The following is an 18,549-nucleotide window of genomic DNA, read 5'->3' on the forward strand; positions in this document are numbered from 1 at the left end:
TAAACATTTACCTCTATTTGTCACCAAGCACATGCACTGCTACAGTCTATTCCTAAAGACAAAAATTTTAGTAGAAGTATTTGTAAAGAATGCCTATTTTGAAACACAGCATTCAATTGCTTGGTGAAACCCTTTGGCAAGGATATTGTGCATTCCTAGGAGGATTTAAATTAGTTTGCTGCAGAACAAAACCTGGGTTACGGATAGTAACTTGGAAACAGTCACACACACCCACACAAAAGAGAACATTCTCACTCCTCCTGATCTTTTTCCTTGAAAAACCACAACCATCAACATGCAAAGTCTGTTTTAATAAGATAATGTGAGGGGGTTTTGGGGAAGCAAAAAATACTGATTGCAATATAGTTTCTACACCAAGTTAAACATGTTTGTACTTCTTAAAATTACTAAGGAATGTAACTTTGCAAAGTTCTCCAATATTTGAAGCTGCTACTTTTGAACTGACATTTGAAAAGACAATTAAAGACCCAAACTGTACATCTCAATTTGAAATTCAACTCCTAATTTTTTTAATATGATTTGAGACATGCCTGCTTAAAATAATTTCTTAGTTGTCCACCCAAATCTCACTTTTCACTTCAGCTATGAGTAGGGCAACAGAATAAAGAGAGGCCTTAACATAAAAAAGGAAATTTAAACCAGTCTCATTAAAGAAGGCTTCTCAGCATTCAGTTCCCATCTTCTAGGGAATCTTCATATACATGATAATTAGCTTCCTCAAAGGCTAAGGCTTAAATGTCATTTCTTTGTGTTGTAAATTCTAATTATTCATAGTAAATAAATTAGTGATACTCTTTTATTCCTTAAAGCAATGCAGAAACTTGAAGTAATCATACAACTGGCAAAAATTACGAGTTCCCAAAAAGGGAAGTAAAACTTCATTCTTCACATTCCAGTAGACTTAAAAAGGGCTCCATTAACACTAACGGGGAAAGGGCCAGTGACCTAGAACTTTACTTATGGTCCAAAACTATTAATGAACTCTGAAGAATAAGGAGTAACGGGTATTTGAAATCCCAAGCCCTGTGATGTAGCAGGAGAATGAATAAGCTGTGCTCTAATTTACTCTGACATGCAATCACATCATGGCTGCAGAAGCAGTATGTTACAACAAACCATCTTTCAGGAGTCACATTCTTGGGAAACTGCCGATTCCTGGGGATTCTCACATGACCTCTAGTTTAATAGCAAAATACTTAAGAAATTAAACTACATATCTTACATATAAGTCAGGAAGAAAGAAAAAGCATTGAAGGGGAAGAGCATGCTATTTAGCCTTACTTGTGGAGACAATAAAATCAAATGGACTTTATGACCACTCTAACATTATGATTATTACTGAGCATTATCCCATTGGTAATTTTAGATTATGGAGGTCAAAGTTATCTACTACTGGAAGACAGAGACAACTTGAATATGTCACTTGAAAAATTCCCTTGAAAAACTGTCAAAAGAAAAGGCTTTTAAGCATCAATAGTCAGCTCTTGATCCCTGGACCATTTTATACACAAACAAAAGCATAATATGAGCCAGTATTAAAATGAAAAAGTTATTTTGTGCTTTCCTCAGACTTGCTCAGATTTAGGCTCCACAACTCAATCAAGCACTTGATTCATAAACCAGCTGTTTTCACACAATTCTGATTATCAAAGTAAGAAGAGAGTTTATTTTTGCATTGCCCACATACAAGTTTAATTACAGCACAATGAAAGAGTCAAATCAAAATCAAAGGATGAAACTCATTCTGAACCAAGGAACAAAGAAGACCCTCATCACTAAAAAGTACATATTTGAGGATTCATATTGCCCATTAAGGGAAGTTTCAAAAGCCCAATAAATTTCATTGGACACACAATTTAGAATTTGACTTTCTAAATGGAAACCAAGGAAATAAAATACCATTCTTGAAAACACTAAGCTAAGTTGGTCACAAACAGTAGTATCATTAATCTTTCAAAGCCATCCTGCAAAAAGAAAAAAAACACTATGCATGGCATTATATCACTAAACATATCTTAAAACTTTTAAAAAGAACATATAATCTTCTTACGATAGTGGAGTAAGTACTTTTTTATCAGCCCAAAGGCAACACACCTTTTATAAAAGCAAGCACTATCAGATGATTAAGATATTGGGATCAATTTGAAAAGTTTCTAAATTTTTCTACTAGTCAGAATAAACATTTAATGCTGTTTTCACATTCAAATTTAAACTATCTGTAACTGGATAACAGATACATTTTTATGTGCATTCCATAATTCACCAAGATTATGAGTCTCCTAGATGGCTCTTGCAAGCAATACCAGAAGTCTTTAAAATACTATAAATATGAGAATACATATCTATCCAAATCAGCACCAAGTATTTTTGTTACTAAAAATACTTCTGGTTGCAACTAAAATGCTTCAGTTTAAAGAATGAGGAACAACCTAAAAAATGTTTCCTACTTAAAATTACTGCGTTGGACATATCATTTGTGGCTTCATATTAATTTCATTTTCTCAAAGAACTGTTGAATTAAGGTCCCTAGGCCCCTGAAATATCTGGAAAGAAAGGATCTGAGAAAAATGTAAACTTTTACTGGCTTCTGAGGAAGTTACCTTGATAAATAGGTTAATTCTTTCTTTGTTTCTTATTTCTTAATTAAAAAAAAAAAACAACCCACACTCTCTCTGATATGTGTTTGATGGACACTAACTGCAGCAAGGAGAACCAATGAAGACACTTTTCTCAGATATGCTTCAGCTCACAACAAGGACTAAGAAAACCAACAAAAATAATAAGCAATGCTTTATACTCCCTTTAATTTAAACATGATTAAAGTACAGAGTAATTTCTGAAAATAGGAAATTAAGTAAACAGCAGGAAAAGAAACTAGAGATGGTTTTTAGAGGAGGAGCACATGAAGAAGGGCTTGTTCAGCCTGCTAAAGAGGAAGTCAAGGAGCAATTTAACAGCAACCTCGAACTATCAGAAGGTTAGATACAAAGATGATGGGAAACAGGCTGTTCTCAGAAGCAGCAGATGATAAAGCAAAGGGTACAAAATGCATCAACTGGATAATAGGAACAATATTTCAGTAAGAGAGCAGCAGCACAGCACTGGGTCAGGTTACTCAGAGAGATAGTTGGAGAGAGCATCCTTAAAGGTTGTCAAGCCTCAGTAAGACAAAAATCAAGGCTGACCTGATCCAAGGCTCCTTAAAGTACTGCTCTGAGACTTCCAAAGGCCTCTTCCAATCAACATTTCTGTGCATTTACAGAGCCAGCAGGGCTGCCTGATTTATCTTTCATGTCCTGTCACCCACTTCCCCCCAAAGTGGAAATCTCAGGGACCACTTGGCATTTATTTTTCTTACATTTGGGCAACAATGAGATTAATACTTCCTTTTTGAGATGATTCAGGCAAAATATTCTGTCATTTAAAGCTCTGCATACAGAAGCATTCAGACACAAGTCCAAAGATGCATCTAAAAAATGTGCAGAAGCAAACAATTTGGGAAAAAAAAAGTCTACACACTTAAGTAATCAGATGAATTTGAAAAGTTATCCTAAAATGTGCAAAGGAAAATAATTTAAAAGCCAAAACTTATGGTTTTGAAATAGCCAATTGATTTCCTATTATTCCTTATAGGAATGAAGAAAGATGGACTGCTTACAACGCATACATTTTTCTGGACAGAAATATACCTCTTCCTCTAACATTTGCTAAAGTTACCCACACCCAAAAAGTGAGCTGCCTTATCCAAATGTACCTTTACTGCTTCACGGTTCCAACTCTTACTCAATTGGCTATGCAAACAGATACACAGTAAAGTCACAAGTCATATCACACACTGTATGATAAAGACCAGATATTGAGCAAAGGTGTTCCAAATTCAGCAAATCCAATAAAGGTCAGATTCCAATGGATGCGTAATCTTACAGTTCACTGAAATCAAAATCGCCAAGATCAGAAATCTCTCTCCCTTCAATGAATTTTTTCTGCTCCTTTCTCTCGGTGCATTCACTTACACTGCATTTCCTTCTGCTGCATATTAGTTGGATCACTTCTATTTTGGCCTTTCATTATGGAATTTGTAGCTTTATTATTACTGAGACCAGCAACTTCCTCAGATGCGAGGACAAGAAGAAATGGGACTCATGCATTAAAAGCTGCAGAGGACAAGCAACATAGAGACAAATGTTGGAAAAACAACATAGACACAAAGATTCTGCAAATCCTATTCCTTGTGTATTGCTGTATGATCTAGTGAGAACTTAATGGATACACAGATGTAGCTTTTGACTGCATTATAAAGTACCTTCTCAAGAGGATTCCCCAACCCTCCCTCTTTGATAAGAAAGGGCTATGTGATGAAAACAAGTAAACTTCCAGCCAATAACTATAGTAAGCAATGACTGTATTGACAACGGCCATGCTTGAAATTTATATTTGAGCAAAACTAGGAACCAAAGACAAAAATAATGAAATCTTCTGACCAATTTTTAGCAGCATAAAATAAAATCAGTAAAGTGAGACTTGAAAATTAAGGCTGTCTTCAAATTAAGCCCAAGTAAAAAAAAAAACAAACCACACCCTTGAGTGTATTTTAATTTTATTCATTTCTCAAAACAAACTACTTAGTCCTCCTACCAGACATTACCATCTGGAAGTGATGTGCCCACGTCTGCTACAGTGGTCTACCAACGTATATAGCACAGAGATTTGCAGTGTATAAGCTTCACACCTTTTCCTCTTGCTATTTACTGTCAAGAGAAGACAATCAAAGGACTTTTTATGGGGACTAAACAGGCAGCTGCCAAATATCTGAAATGGGTAAGCAGCCAAAACAATTCCTTCTGCCTCATTACAGGCCCATTTAAGTATCTTATAACAAAAGGCACTAAAGCTTAAAACAAAAATTCTCAAGTCTTCACGTAGCTCTGCAGTTCTTGTTCCAAATACTTTTAAAATAGTTGAGTGGAAATTGTTCTCTCATTATCTTCTGTCCAGGTTTTGGTGCTGTCACATCGTGACATATCAAAAACAAGTAAACTGCTCCAATAAGTAGCAAGTTTAAATGTAATATGACTGTATGGACTAAATTCCTGACAAGTTCTTCTTCCTGGGTCAGTTGATTACAACAGCAGATATCTACTTATATTCAACAAGAACTGAGTCAACCACCAACTTCAAGTTCAACATTCCCTAAAAATCAAGGAATTTAATCCAACTGTGTGTAAAACACTCTGACTACTAGATTAAATATTCAGAGTAAAGGATTATGTTCTGAACAACAAAAAGTGCCTTCTGTAGATAAATGCCTTTTTACAAATCCACCTTTCAAGGACAGCTCCATCTTTTGAAGAGGATTGATCTTGAAAGTAAAAAGCACTCATCTATGAACTCATTTAAATTATAAGCAGCAAATTCATTAAAGCAGAAAATAAGTACACTCTTGCAAAGCTTCCCAATTAAAAAAAGAAAAAAATCCAAAAACTTAAACATCAATGATCACACTTCCACAGACTTTCAAAGGTGTTAAAACACTTGACAAAAACTAAGAACAAACAAACAAACAAAAAAAAAAAATCCAAGCAGCAGCAAATGCTAATTTTCTTCAGAGCCAAATCATTCCACAGCTAGTAAAGCTATTTTTTAATTTAAAAGTAAAATACACACAACACACTTTTTCATCCCAACACCACCAGTTCTGAGATCCCATGTAACACATTGTCTGCCCTGGTGAAGTATATTTAAGTATCTGTAAAATACCCCCGTCCCTCTTGCCACATTCCCTTCTCCCCTCCTCACTTTTTCAACTAATACTTTGACATTACTGGCCTCACTAAACTCAATCCTGCAAATTCCTGACATTCATGTCTTCTTAATCCGAAACGTATCTTGAGGAGATGGTTAACATTTGACCTTTGCTCTACCTCAGACATACCTGGAGACACAAAAAAAGTCCAAGGCATGCAAAATGTGTTCACAGTCTGAAAGGATGTTTTATTTTAAAGTTCCCAGCACACAATCTTTAAAAACAACAATCCATTTAAAAGATAATTTAATTAAAATTTTCCTGCAAGCACAGACCTTTGCATAAACATTACAAACTTGTACTGAGAATGAAGACATGAAGAAATAGATAAGAAATAATTCCATAGAAGCCTACACAGAGGAGTTTTGGTGAAATTAAGAATTAAATAGCTCTCACTGCTAACAAAACCAGTCAGTCTTATTTAATTAAATTGAATGAACAACAATAAATCATACACTGATTACAGAAGTGGACATGGTACCTAACAGGCTATTAAAATATCAGTCAAAACAAATTAGTAAGATAAATGGAGGATCAGTCTACAAAGCAAATAAAAAAAATAAAGCAACCAGGTACTTTGCAAAATAGAAAATCTACCTGCTTGTGCTAAATGAAGCCAAACAAAGGCTCAAATACCAGTACCTTTACCCTTCTTTTTTTTTTTTTTTTTGTCTTTAAGATGAAGTTTTAAAACTACAGCTTAAAAATTATTCTTGCTTTTATACACCCTCCTACTTTCCTTCATTATATACACATGAAGATTGCTAGCTACACTTCAAATAGGTTCACTTTAAGTGGGATTTTTCATTGCTGTACTTTGGGAAACAGGTTTGCTACAAACCTGTTTCCTCAGTGATCAATAGGAAATGTAGTATTGGTGTAGCATGCTTTTACCTTAAATGAACTTGTCAGGCATATAGGATTCATATCCTTTCTCCTCTTAATTGCTGGAGCATACTATCACCAGATACTGGCAGTGGTAGAATTTTGAGGGAAGAAAGAAAAGAAAGGGCTGGAATACCAGGGATGAACATGATTGTTTAATGAGCCGGTGTCTCTTCACTAGAATACAGTCCCCATTTGCTGTTATCTCTATGTGCTTCAGGCATTTTGTTTGTCATACAGTTAAGGCATGACTGAACATGCCATTCTGTGACTATTCTTGTTAAATGAAACCTGTGGCTACAACTGATAAAGGGAATGTTCTCTTACAGACATGAGGTATGCCACCTTAAATTTTAGTCAACAAATGAAAACACTGACTAGAAATTTCATAACTTTGTCAAAAGTAAAAGATTTCAAAGAATGTATTTCCATAACTACAAGCCAAGTAAACTGCAAAAACCCTTGTTTTCAAACAAGCTTTCTCTATCTATATATAAAATGAAGGCGCAGACATTAGTTCTAGTCCTCTTTGGAAGGGCTGCCTATCACAGAAAAACATGTCCTTCCTTGGACCTGTAGCTGATTCAACGCCAAGATCTTTCAAATGAAACCAACTGCACTTTGGTTCAAGCCTAGGTGCAAAGATTTGGAATCAGGTGGCTATCCATAGGCACAAACATCTGTGACCTACCACGTGGATTCTCCAAGCTTTGTCTGGACAGACAGCTTCCCATCTCCCCCAGCACACACTAACAAATCCCATTCAGTGTACTTGGTTCCCCAAGCCAGCACCACCCCTGATCTCACTTCTTACATCCCATCATCTATGAAGTTCACAGAGTGCTGGCCTATAAATGGTTCATGCACACGAACACAGCTAGAAAAATATGGTCCACGATAAATTCTAGATATAAGGCAGCATCTGTAATCCCTGATGGAAATCCCTTTATGGCAGTACATATTCAGTCATATTTTAGATGATTCATTCATGATTAATTAGTGCAGCTTCCTAATAAACAGTGTCCAAGTAGAAAAACAATCCCTGCACAAAAGACAGAAAAATCTTAATTCTGTAAGTTGAATAAAAGTAGATGATAATGGAAAAAAAAAAATCCACTTAAAACTGGAAAAATATTTTACAGGTCTTACTTCCTTTTTGCTAATCAACTTTTGATACTGACCAAATACTAGTCCAGCCACAGATCCTAGTTCATACAGTCCCTCCAAGCTTCCACTGGAGACCTGCTATGCAGGACCAATAACTGTGGCAAACAACCAAACAGGAAAAAATACTTTTTAGCTTTTTTTTTCAGATATAGATCTCTACCCTAAACTACTGGTTGCACAAATGCTACCAATTCAACTTCATAGGGAAATAAAGAGGCGCATTTAAAATTGTAGTTTTCATATTTAAGCTTAGATTTATACATATTTATACGAACAAAAATTTTAGTCACCTGTGTTTTAAGAATGGCTGTAATATACCTTCCATTTCAGAACCTATAATTAAAAAACATGGAATATACAACTTGACTGGAACATACTTCCCCCCCACTTCTGACACTCAAATCCTGCTGCTCTGTTTTCTCTTTGTCATGTGTTCGCATCTTTTTCCAATACAAGTTTTACCTATCCCATACTAATTTTGGAGATGTTGTGGAAAATGAAGGGAAAATCCAGCCATATAGTCGCTGCAGATTTAAAACCGTTAACACTTTTGCCACCTTGCCTGGTTCTTCCCAGCATTCTTCAAAAAAGTTTATCTCAGTCTCCAGACTACAAAGAAATGCAAAAGACTTTATAAATACAGTCTTGTATGCAAGACAAAATGAGGAGAGTTGCTCAGTTAACAGAGACATGAGTAAGGTACTGCTAAGTACTGTTTTCTGACCAGAGATCAATAATACTCTTGATCTCAGACTTGTTGAAAACATGAAATCGTGGTCCTATTTCAGATTAGATTTAGTCTGTAACTGTTAATAAGCCTCATCACCACAAATAAAAAATACACACACTCCATCTCAAAGGATGGAGTAACACTGCAACACAGACTACAAGCACAACTGCTGCCACACTTCAAACAACTAAGGCTAGTAAGGCACTGGCATAGTTCTGGCTAGTTCAAAGCACTGATTAATTGATCAATAATAATTCCTAGTTCAACCTGCAGAAACAAAATGTATGTTTATGGAAGAAATTGAAATTATAGTTTGTATCACTGATTACTCTGCTCATCGTATCTTGGAAGAAGTATTCAGATTAGATTTGTTCTAAAAGCAGACTAAAGAGTTCCTAGAACTCTTTTGAAATGGCTACTCACCCTATATTGTTGGTTTAAGATTTTTTTGATGTTCACTTTGTTTAATAATCTGTCAGAGTACCAGAATATTAATTAGCTCCTAAACTCTGCAATAAAGGTCGTATTTCAGAAGCTCAACAATCTTGAGGAATATATACAGTAACTGGTGAACAGAGATCATGACATGAGGCTTACAGATACCACACTGAGTTTCTGCTGGGAAGAGAAGAAAATAATCATAGAGAGTTATCTCATCATATAAGGGAATTCTTGGAAATGTGGACCTCAGCTAATGCTTTATTTGCTAAGTTTACACAAGTTGAAGAGTAGACTGAACAAGTATTTTGCACATAAATTCATGTTAATTTCTGTCTGTTTAGCAAATTTTATACAGTGTTGCAAGTCTTTGAGATGAAAACTGCCAAGTGGCTAGAAAACTATCTCAAAGGAAACACCAGACAACATTTCTGCAGAATTTTTCCTATGTGTCTGATTATGGACATGGTAGGAGCAGGACACTGAACAAGGTGGTTCTTTAGTCAGACACACTACAATTAGTCTAATTTTATTGGTGCACAGAGAGGAAAAATTAAGCTAAAGAGCTTTACAAACAGCAGAGTGGGAAGAGACCAATCCAGATGAGTGCAGGTTTCAGATGAAAGCCCATGTTCCTACAAACACTAAACTGAATATTGCATGGAAAGTAGTTCATAAATTTAAATTATAAATATGTACCAGTAACTACAATGGACAAGCAGGACACGGACAAGTTCCTGTAATTCACAAAAATAAGTAGCAGGGTCAGAAAGTGTTGAGAGGGGGAACAGTGAAAGAGGGGAATTCCCCATGATTGCTTCCTTGGCTTCTGCCTACCACTATGGTCTCTCATACATCTCACAGATGTATGTGGCTTAGACACCACACATACAGTCAGCTGTTATTTCACAACACTTTTTCCACATCTGAGTGCTGCACGCATTTTGCCCAACTATCCTGCCTTTGTACCTCAAATCTTGTTACATCACCTATTTCTGCCAATTAAAGCCTATCTAGATTATTGCTCTCCCAAAAAACCAAAACCATCTTTTTTCCAAGTGTCCCAGGCAGACACTTAAGTATAGACCTAGGCTCTTTGCAGCAGTGCATGGATGACAGTGGATGCAGGAGACAATGGATGTACATTTAAAGGACAGACCAAAAGAAAGGAAAACACTTTCATCTCAAGGACAGTCATGTCCTGGTAGCATTGCCCAAAGAAGCTGTGAAGCCTTCATCCTTGGAGATTTTCAAGATCTGACTGGATGCAACAAGGTTGAATTAAAGACCTCCTGAGGTTCCTTTCAGCCTTAATTACACTTAGATTCAATACCTACACAAAGAAAACACCCAGCACTGCACTGGACTATGCTTCCACAAGTCTCTCACCTACTAAAAAGCCTCTGGCTTAAAGAGATTTAAGACATCAGTCACTTACTTAGGTTTCAGATCAAGAAAATCAATGAAATAACTGTATAAAACACTCTGTGAAGCCCATACTTAGCACTTTTTTTTCCTATTTTTGTTTGAAGGGAAGTAACAATTGAGAATTAAGATAGGTAAAAATTACAGATGGCACAGCATTACTTTTGTTTCTCTGAGGGGTTTTTTTTTGTTAATTTCTTTTTTTAAACCTTAACTCAGTATGATGTTCTTGTATTTTGTACCAAACATAACTACATCTAAGATGATGTGATTATTATATCGTAAGACTATACAACAGAGGTGAATATAAGATTTTCAGGCCTGGAGTAACAGAGACCTAAATGTTCCATTCAGTTCTTCATAGCAACATGCAAACAGATCAAATACAGTAAAATCTTGAAATAAAACACCAGGGTTGTGGTTTTTATTTTAATTTCCCATGACCCTGTATAGCACAAAAAAGTCATCCACTTAGACTTCCAACTGAAATTCTTTAAATACAAAACTCCAGCCTTGGGGGAAAAAAAGTTGCAGAGGAAACTGTACATGAGTTTACAGATATGTAAAAACCATACATGAGTTTACAGATATAGTTTTAAGAATTCAGTACAAACTTGTATGGAACTAATTAACAGTGGCCCTTCCAACTTGCCCTCAACCAGGACCCCCAAATCCTTTTCCACTGGTCAGGTCTCCAGTGTTACATTTCCTATTTGTCCATACATCCAGGCTTGCCCCATCCCAGGTACAAAATTCAGCACTTGTGATTGTTAAACTTCATAGGGTTGGTGATTGCCCAGCCCTTAAACTTGTCAAAGTCCCCCTGCCTTCATGGCAATCAACAGCTCCTCACAACTTAGTGACACCATCACACTTACTTAGCATTCCTTCCAGTCCTGTGTCTAAGTCATTCATGAAGATGTTGAAGAGCACAGGGCCAAGGATGGAGCGCTGCAGAGCCCCACTCGTGACAGGTCACCAGCCTAATGTAACTCCATTCACCATAACCCTTTGCTCACAGCTGCCCATCCACCATTTGGCGTGTTTATCCAGCTGTGTGTTGGACATTTTGTCCAGAAGGATACTAACATAGTATACATACAGGATAGTGACAGACATTATCAAAAGCCTTACTAAAATCCAAAAATATCACAACTGGCATCTACTGATCAACTGGAGAGTCACCTTGTCAAAAAAGGAAATTAAGTTTGACAAGCAGGACCTGCCCCTCATGAACCTGTGCTGGCTGTAACCCATAACAGCATTGTCCTTCAGGTGTTTCATGGTAACTCCCAACATAATCCTCTCCATAATTTTACCAGGAACTGAAGTGAGACTGAGAGGCCTGTGGTTACCAGGGACATCCTTCTGGCCCTTCTGGAAAATTGGGGCATTTGTCAAGTTCCAGTCAACTGGGACCTTTTCAGATTCTTGACACCATTCAAGAATCATTAAGAGAGGTCTTGTGATGACATCAGCCAGCTCTTTGAGTACCCTTGGATGAGCTCAAACAGACCTCATAGATTTCGAGAGATTTGGTTGGAAAAGCAAATCTTCCATGAGATTAGGGTTCACTGGGAATTTATCATTCTCACAGTCATGGTCCTCCAGCTCAGGGCACTGGGACTCCAAGAGGCCACCACCAGTGTTGAAGACTGAAGCGAAGAAACTATTAAATGTATCTGACAGAAAACTTCTGGACCTGTTTGTACCAGCTCTGTGGTGCCCCCAGTTAACATCTGGCAAGTTCAGGTCTCCCGTAAGAACAAGAGTGGCTGATTTACAGATATCCCTTAGGTCTTTAAAGAATAATTCATCAGCTATCATCCTGGCTGGGTTGACTGTAGAAGACTTCTACAATGAAGTTTGTCCCTTAATCTTTACTCACTGACTCTCAACTGTGCCATTGCCAACTCCAAGCTCCATACACTCCAGCCCCTCTATTACCTATGTCATCCTTCACCTCATCTTCCCTGCCCGATCTGTCCTGAAGAGCCTGTAATTGTTAACACAGCAGTCACAGGAATCATCCCACCAGGTTTCACTTATACCAATGATGTCACATCTCTGGGATTAAGGAAGCTCCTCTTCCTTGTTCCTCTTGCTGTGTGCATGAGAGTAGGAATGTTTCAAGTGCAGTTCACTGTACCAACACCTCCTGGGGATGACTGACGGACCTAATGAGCACACAGTCCATCAGATTTAGCCACGCAGTTCCATTGCTTATCACAGCAAACCTGGTTTTCTCCCTGGCTTGCCAGGGATAAGCAATGGAACAGGTACACCAGGCTTGAAAGGTACACACACACAGCAATTTAGAAGCTGCTACATGGATTCTGGGATTGAAAGTTTTCCAGACCTAAGTTTATGAAAAACTTAGTTGTGATTAGTTTGGTTTTTTTTGCCAAATAACTTAGTACCTAGCTATGTCGGGATATTAAAGCATATTCTTAAACAAAATTTGAAAAAAAATAGGATAAGCTTATCATGTGCTAAAAAAAGACTGAAAGAAGAAAATATGCCCATTGAACAGGTCAACACCTGTTCAGGTGACTTGTTGACTTTCTTCTTGTGAAAGAAGAAAATACGCCCACTCAACAAGTCAGGAGACTTGTTCAGAATAAGAATTCACAAAGGCATTAAAAGCAAAACAAACTGGATATAAAAATCAATACAATTCTTCTATCAGAACTTGAAAATGTTTCTATTCACCCTGCCACATCTGAAGGAAGAACCATAAATGGAATCCTAGTAAGATGTGTCCACTAGACAAAGCCAGCAAGAGAAGGTCTAACCTACCACAAATGGTTGTCCAGGTCAAATAATTTCAGTCTTCCACTATAACAGTACTACATCTGCATGAATGGTAAGTGTATCAGTCAAATTCAGGGCTTTTTTCTAGTATTTTGAAAACCACTTATTGAGGCTCTTTTTTCCTGAACACACACAAAAAGAAACAAATTGTTTTACAACACGGCTAACATTAGACAATGGAAAGACACTACCTTCATTAATCTCAAGATAAAACATGAAGATACTTTAATCCTCAGGTAGGGGATCACCAAGAAAGATAATGCTGAAGGCAAACTTCTAATCAAAAGAGGTCAACAGCTAGTACAGGATTCCACTCCTCTCTCTAGTTTCCAGCCATTCAGAGAAGGATTTCAATTCCTTTACAACACACACAGTAATTGCTATGCCTGACACATGTAGCACTTAAATTTTCTTGACGTTTTTCCAACTGGAGCACAGCAACTTTCTGTTAGTCTCAAATGAGCACAGTGGACTTCTCTAGCAGCAGGAACTCTTTCCCCACAGAAAGCACTCACTGCTCTGCTTACTTCCAAGGCCGTTGTTCAGTACGACACCTACCAAGCACCACATATGCACTGCCTTCTAAACACACAGACTCCTGACAGGGAGCCATCAGTGGGGATGCAAAAAAAGTTGTATCTTTACAAGAGATGAAAACAGACTGGCTGAACATCCTTTGCAGAGTCCGTATTTGAATTACTTCCACCTTTCACTGCAGTATTTCCCAGGAACAGGTCAGGAGACTTGTGTCTCGGGTCTGGCAGCCTCAGGTACAAAATACACAAATCAGTGTTCCTTACACCTTTTTAAATCATTCATCATTGTGTTATTAACAAAAGAACACTGCCCAACTTAGATCACTTTCATCTGGTTAAGTAGAAATGTAAACTTTATCTATACTGCACATGTTACATAAAACCCAACTATACAACTGTCCTTCCTAAATGAAGATTTTGTTATATATACTCCTTTTTTTTCAAAAATAACCACAAAAATATTTGTTACTCTCCATTTTGAAGTTCAGAAAAAAAACCAAAAAAACCTTACTCACACAGCTATACCAGCATAATCCTCAAACGTAAAGTTACTGAAGTAAAGCTGCAGTTTCACCAGCACAGCCTGGCTTGCTTGGAGCTAGACATAATTATTATAACAATACAAAACATAACTCTCATCCTATATATGGATCCTCACAAAGCACTGTCAGTAAATAATGGGAGCTCTGTGTTTCTTAAGTAGGCCTTAGCACAACCATAAATGAGAAAAATGCCGCAAGTACACTCAACACCTGCATCAAGCTAGTACCTGCAAACTGAGAAACTGAGAAACACGTTCCAAACATAATTAAAAATGGTTATATAATTTAATATTTAAGGAAGATAACATACATAGTAATGGTAATTGCATATAATTCAGTTACCTTTTACAACCTGAAGAATTGTTATGAATCAACAAAACCCAAATCCCACAGCACTTAATATTTAGACAAAATCCAGCTTTCAAGAAACTATTTTACAAGTGCTCAAAGGAAAAACATTGTATTTCAAAAGTCACCATTACTTAAATAAGCACTAGTGCTGAGAAGGTAAAAACCAGCCTTTACTTTTATCATGGTGGTTTCTAAATACAAAGCATTATCAACTTCCACCTGTCACCTTTCACAGTTTCCACTATGGTTTCTGTCCTCCACCAACATCCACACAAAATACACTTAACACACAGAACTCTTTAAGAACTGGCCCTATTATCTTCCCACTGAACAGGAGAGAAATTAATCATTAATAAGTAATCTGCTAATATTCTTTATACCTGTTTCAAGATAACTTGGACAACACAAACTTTTCTTATTCTATCAATAAATTCTCCAGCTCCATCGCAAATCAAATTAAATCCTACTTATTTGGGGCAAAAACTATTTTTGTATTCAGTTTTGGGCAGAAAAGCATTTAGGAGTACATTTTTTCAACAGGTATTTTTCATTTCAGGGGATCTCACTAGTCTCCACCACAGTGGCATGATGATCATAAAGGGGAGATATTTAGCACAAAATGTCTACTTCATTCTTACAAAAATTATTTTCTTGAAAAATAAGACAATGAAACACGAATCAAAGCTCTAAAATAAGATCTCCTGAGAAGAAATTTTAAAACATACACCATGAAGAGCTACAAATGGTAAAATTCAGGGTGTACTACCAAGTCACTATGTATTGACTGCACAGTGAAGCTATGCCTAGTATCAAGTGAGAAAGACAGCAAGAAATGGGAGTGCTGCAGATTACTCCAACAAGCCATCATCTATATCACAGCCTTCTTTTGTCTGAGAACTTCAGCTGACCAGCTTGAATCAATACCTTAAAACATTTCCTCATGACTACAGAGCCGTATGAAAGACATGACAAGTAAATAGTCTGCAAAGCATTAACCTGTAAGTAGGTACTCACATTTGACACTGGAGACTGTTTTTGAAGCTGTTCGCTACCAGGAATGATCTAGTATTCCCTAGCTAAACAATTCTCAGGAATGCATGTGGCAATGAATTTAACATTTAAGAACATTTAAGAAAGGCGAAATACTGAAAAGAGATAGCTCTGCGTACATTTTTTACACTGGTAGAAAATGCAACACTTACTAGTAGCAAGCTTCCCCAATAACACCTTGTACAACAGTTACCTACAGTTATTAAAATCTGAGCCCAAAAATGTGGTGAAATACTTAATTGCTACTTATAGAAGCAATTAGTGTAAAGGTACAAGAAGTTTCCAAGAAGCGCCAACACGTGGCGACACTCAGCAAAGTTTAGGGAGCAGGTGAGAACTCATTTATCAAGGCCTAAATATATTACCCTTAATACAAAAAGATACCCTTAAAAATGCAGCAAATTCAAACAGGATTCTAATGGCTGTGGAGCAAGGAATGTGCTTTCCTGGAAAGCAAGACACATTTTGAACAAAACAAACAAACAGAAACCCCAACCACAAGCAAACTCACCAAACCCCAAATCACACCATCCAAAAACTACCACAGGAACAATAGTTCAAAAATCTATTTCAAAGAACTGGGACGTTAGTCTCAAAGAGCAAAATGAAACCCACTGCTCAAAACCAACCAACCAACCAGAGTAAAACTAGGGACAGGGTACACAACAGAAACCCCTAAAAGACCATGTCATACAACACCCACTGCAATGTGCAAAACCATTACTGACTGGGCTAGTATGAGTTCACTTAGAGAAGTAAAGATGCAGCATTTTAAGGTTCCTAAAAAAGGCACAAGGGGCAGGTATTTAGGAGGGGGTCCGTATAAAACAAACAAGGTACAGTCTACGAGGCTTGCACACCCTGAAGAAAAAACTTAAAGAACTCACTTGTATTCATCACTTTACAAAACAATGATACTGACCTATGCCTAAACTCTTTACCTCAAACTAAAGAGTATGCCAGTACTTGATCTCAAAAACCACAGTTATAAAGATTTCTACTGTTCCTGAAACTCATTTCTCAACCTTTCAAGACCACCTCACATAAAAGGGTGTGAAAGTGCCTAGGATGTCACAATAAAGGGTTAGTAACTTCAGGTGTGAAGAACACGATTTCATCTTTTCCTGCTGCTTCGGAAACAAAGACTTTTAATTTTCTAGACCTACTTTAATAATCCATAATATTAACCAGAAGAAGTACAAATTTTCTTCTATAAAAATATGGTGATCACCATTACTAGTGCAAAACTGTTGATAGAAATCCAACTCTGTTCAGTTTCCTGTGGCCTTTCTTATTAACTGCAAAACAAGCTAAAAGCTTAGTTATCATTCTTCTGAATTCCTCTAGGAGTATTACAAATCAATGCCAGATTTTTATACTAGTAGCAAACCGCAGAGGACAGTGGTGTTGGCTGATAAAAATATCTTCCTCTGCCTCAAAAAAATGCTCTTCAAACCACTACATTTTTTCCAGAGCAGGAAATTCTTCTGGATTCCAAACGGAATAATATTTACACCTGAACATCTATTCCAACCTGATAAATCAATTTTCTCTCATTACTATTGTTTCGACCATACTTTTAACAGGCACGCGTCTCAGTTTGATCCTCCAAAAGGTTTGAACTTGCTCTCTGCCGGCAAGAAGCTACTAAAAAAAAAAAAAAAATGCCGCAAGTTACGACAGGTCTAATTTATTTAGGATAAATGACACCTCATCTGTCCGTCGCTTGGGACGCCGCCGTGCCCCGACCCCCGCGCGGCAGGCGCGGCCCATGGCGCAGCGCGGGCAGCCCAGGCACGGGCGGAGAGCGCTCCCCGGCAGCGGCGGCTCCGCCGCGGCCGCGCCTCCCCCCGTCCCCGCTCACCTCGGCGGCCGGGATGTTCACCACACCTGTCGACCTCCTCTTCTCCCTCAGCTTCCTCTTCTCGATCTGCCCCTTCCCCTTCCTGGCGCTGGGGCCCGAGCTCTTTCCCTTGGCGGTCAGCTTCTCCTCGCCCTCGGGGGAACCCGGTGCGGCGGCGGGCTCGGCCCCGCGGCTCCCGGCGAGAGGCGGCGGCGGCTCCTTGGCGGGAGCGCCGCGGCCCAGGGCCGCGCTGGCGAGGCTGACGCAGTTCAGCGCCCCGCCGGCGGGGGGCGCCGCGCGGTCGGGGGGCAGGTTGTTGTTGTTGTTGTTGTGGAGCTCGGCGGAGGGGCCGCCCCCCGCAGGCCGGGGCTCCCCCCCGCCCGGTGCGCCCGGGGCCGGCGGTGCCTGCTTCGCCCGCATCTTCTCCCGCTTGGCTTTCCATTCCTCCAGAAAGTCCGTGGTGCTACCCCCGGCGCTTCGGTAGCCGCCAGTCGCCATGTTCCCGGCGGGCTGGACGGCGAGAGCGCCCCACCAGCACCGCTGCCGCCGCCCGCCCCGAGGCGGCTCTGCTGCCGCCCGGAGAGGAGAGGTCCCGGCGGGTCGGGCGGGAGAGACGGGGGCGGGAGAGTCGGGGGCGGGGAGAGAGGCTCGGAGTAGCACAAACACCCTGGAGAGAAACAAAGGGGGGACGTGAGCCGTCCCGCCGCACTGCCCATCCCCGTCCCGCCGCCTCGCGACCTCCCCGGGAAGCCCCCGACCCTAGGGGACGGGTCTCCATCACCGGCCGCCCTCGCACGCTCGGCTCCCACGGCTCGGACCGCGGCGCCCGGCCCGGCGCGGCTCGCTCCCCGGGGCTCCCCTCACCCCTCGGCGCGGGGCCGCCCGGCAGCACCCGCCTCCTCCGCCCGCCCGCTGCGGCCACGACGGCCGCGCAGCGCCGTCCC

At 39.3% G+C, this 18,549-nt stretch overlaps 1 protein-coding gene across 1 annotated transcript in view; it reads right to left on the minus strand.

Moving 5' to 3' along the window:
- The window catches only part of PAWR (pro-apoptotic WT1 regulator), a 68,628-nt gene extending 50,520 nt beyond the window's left edge, over positions 1-18,108 (minus strand). The window contains exon 1 of the mRNA XM_021528064.2: positions 17,627-18,108. Coding sequence (XP_021383739.1) covers positions 17,627-18,103 — 477 coding nt within the window. The 5' untranslated portion in view covers positions 18,104-18,108. The remainder of the gene's footprint in view (positions 1-17,626) is intronic.
- Positions 18,109-18,549: the final 441 nt, after the last annotated feature.

The sequence above is a fragment of the Lonchura striata genome, chromosome 5, assembly GCF_046129695.1.
Source record: "Lonchura striata isolate bLonStr1 chromosome 5, bLonStr1.mat, whole genome shotgun sequence".
NCBI lineage: Eukaryota > Metazoa > Chordata > Aves > Passeriformes > Estrildidae > Lonchura > Lonchura striata.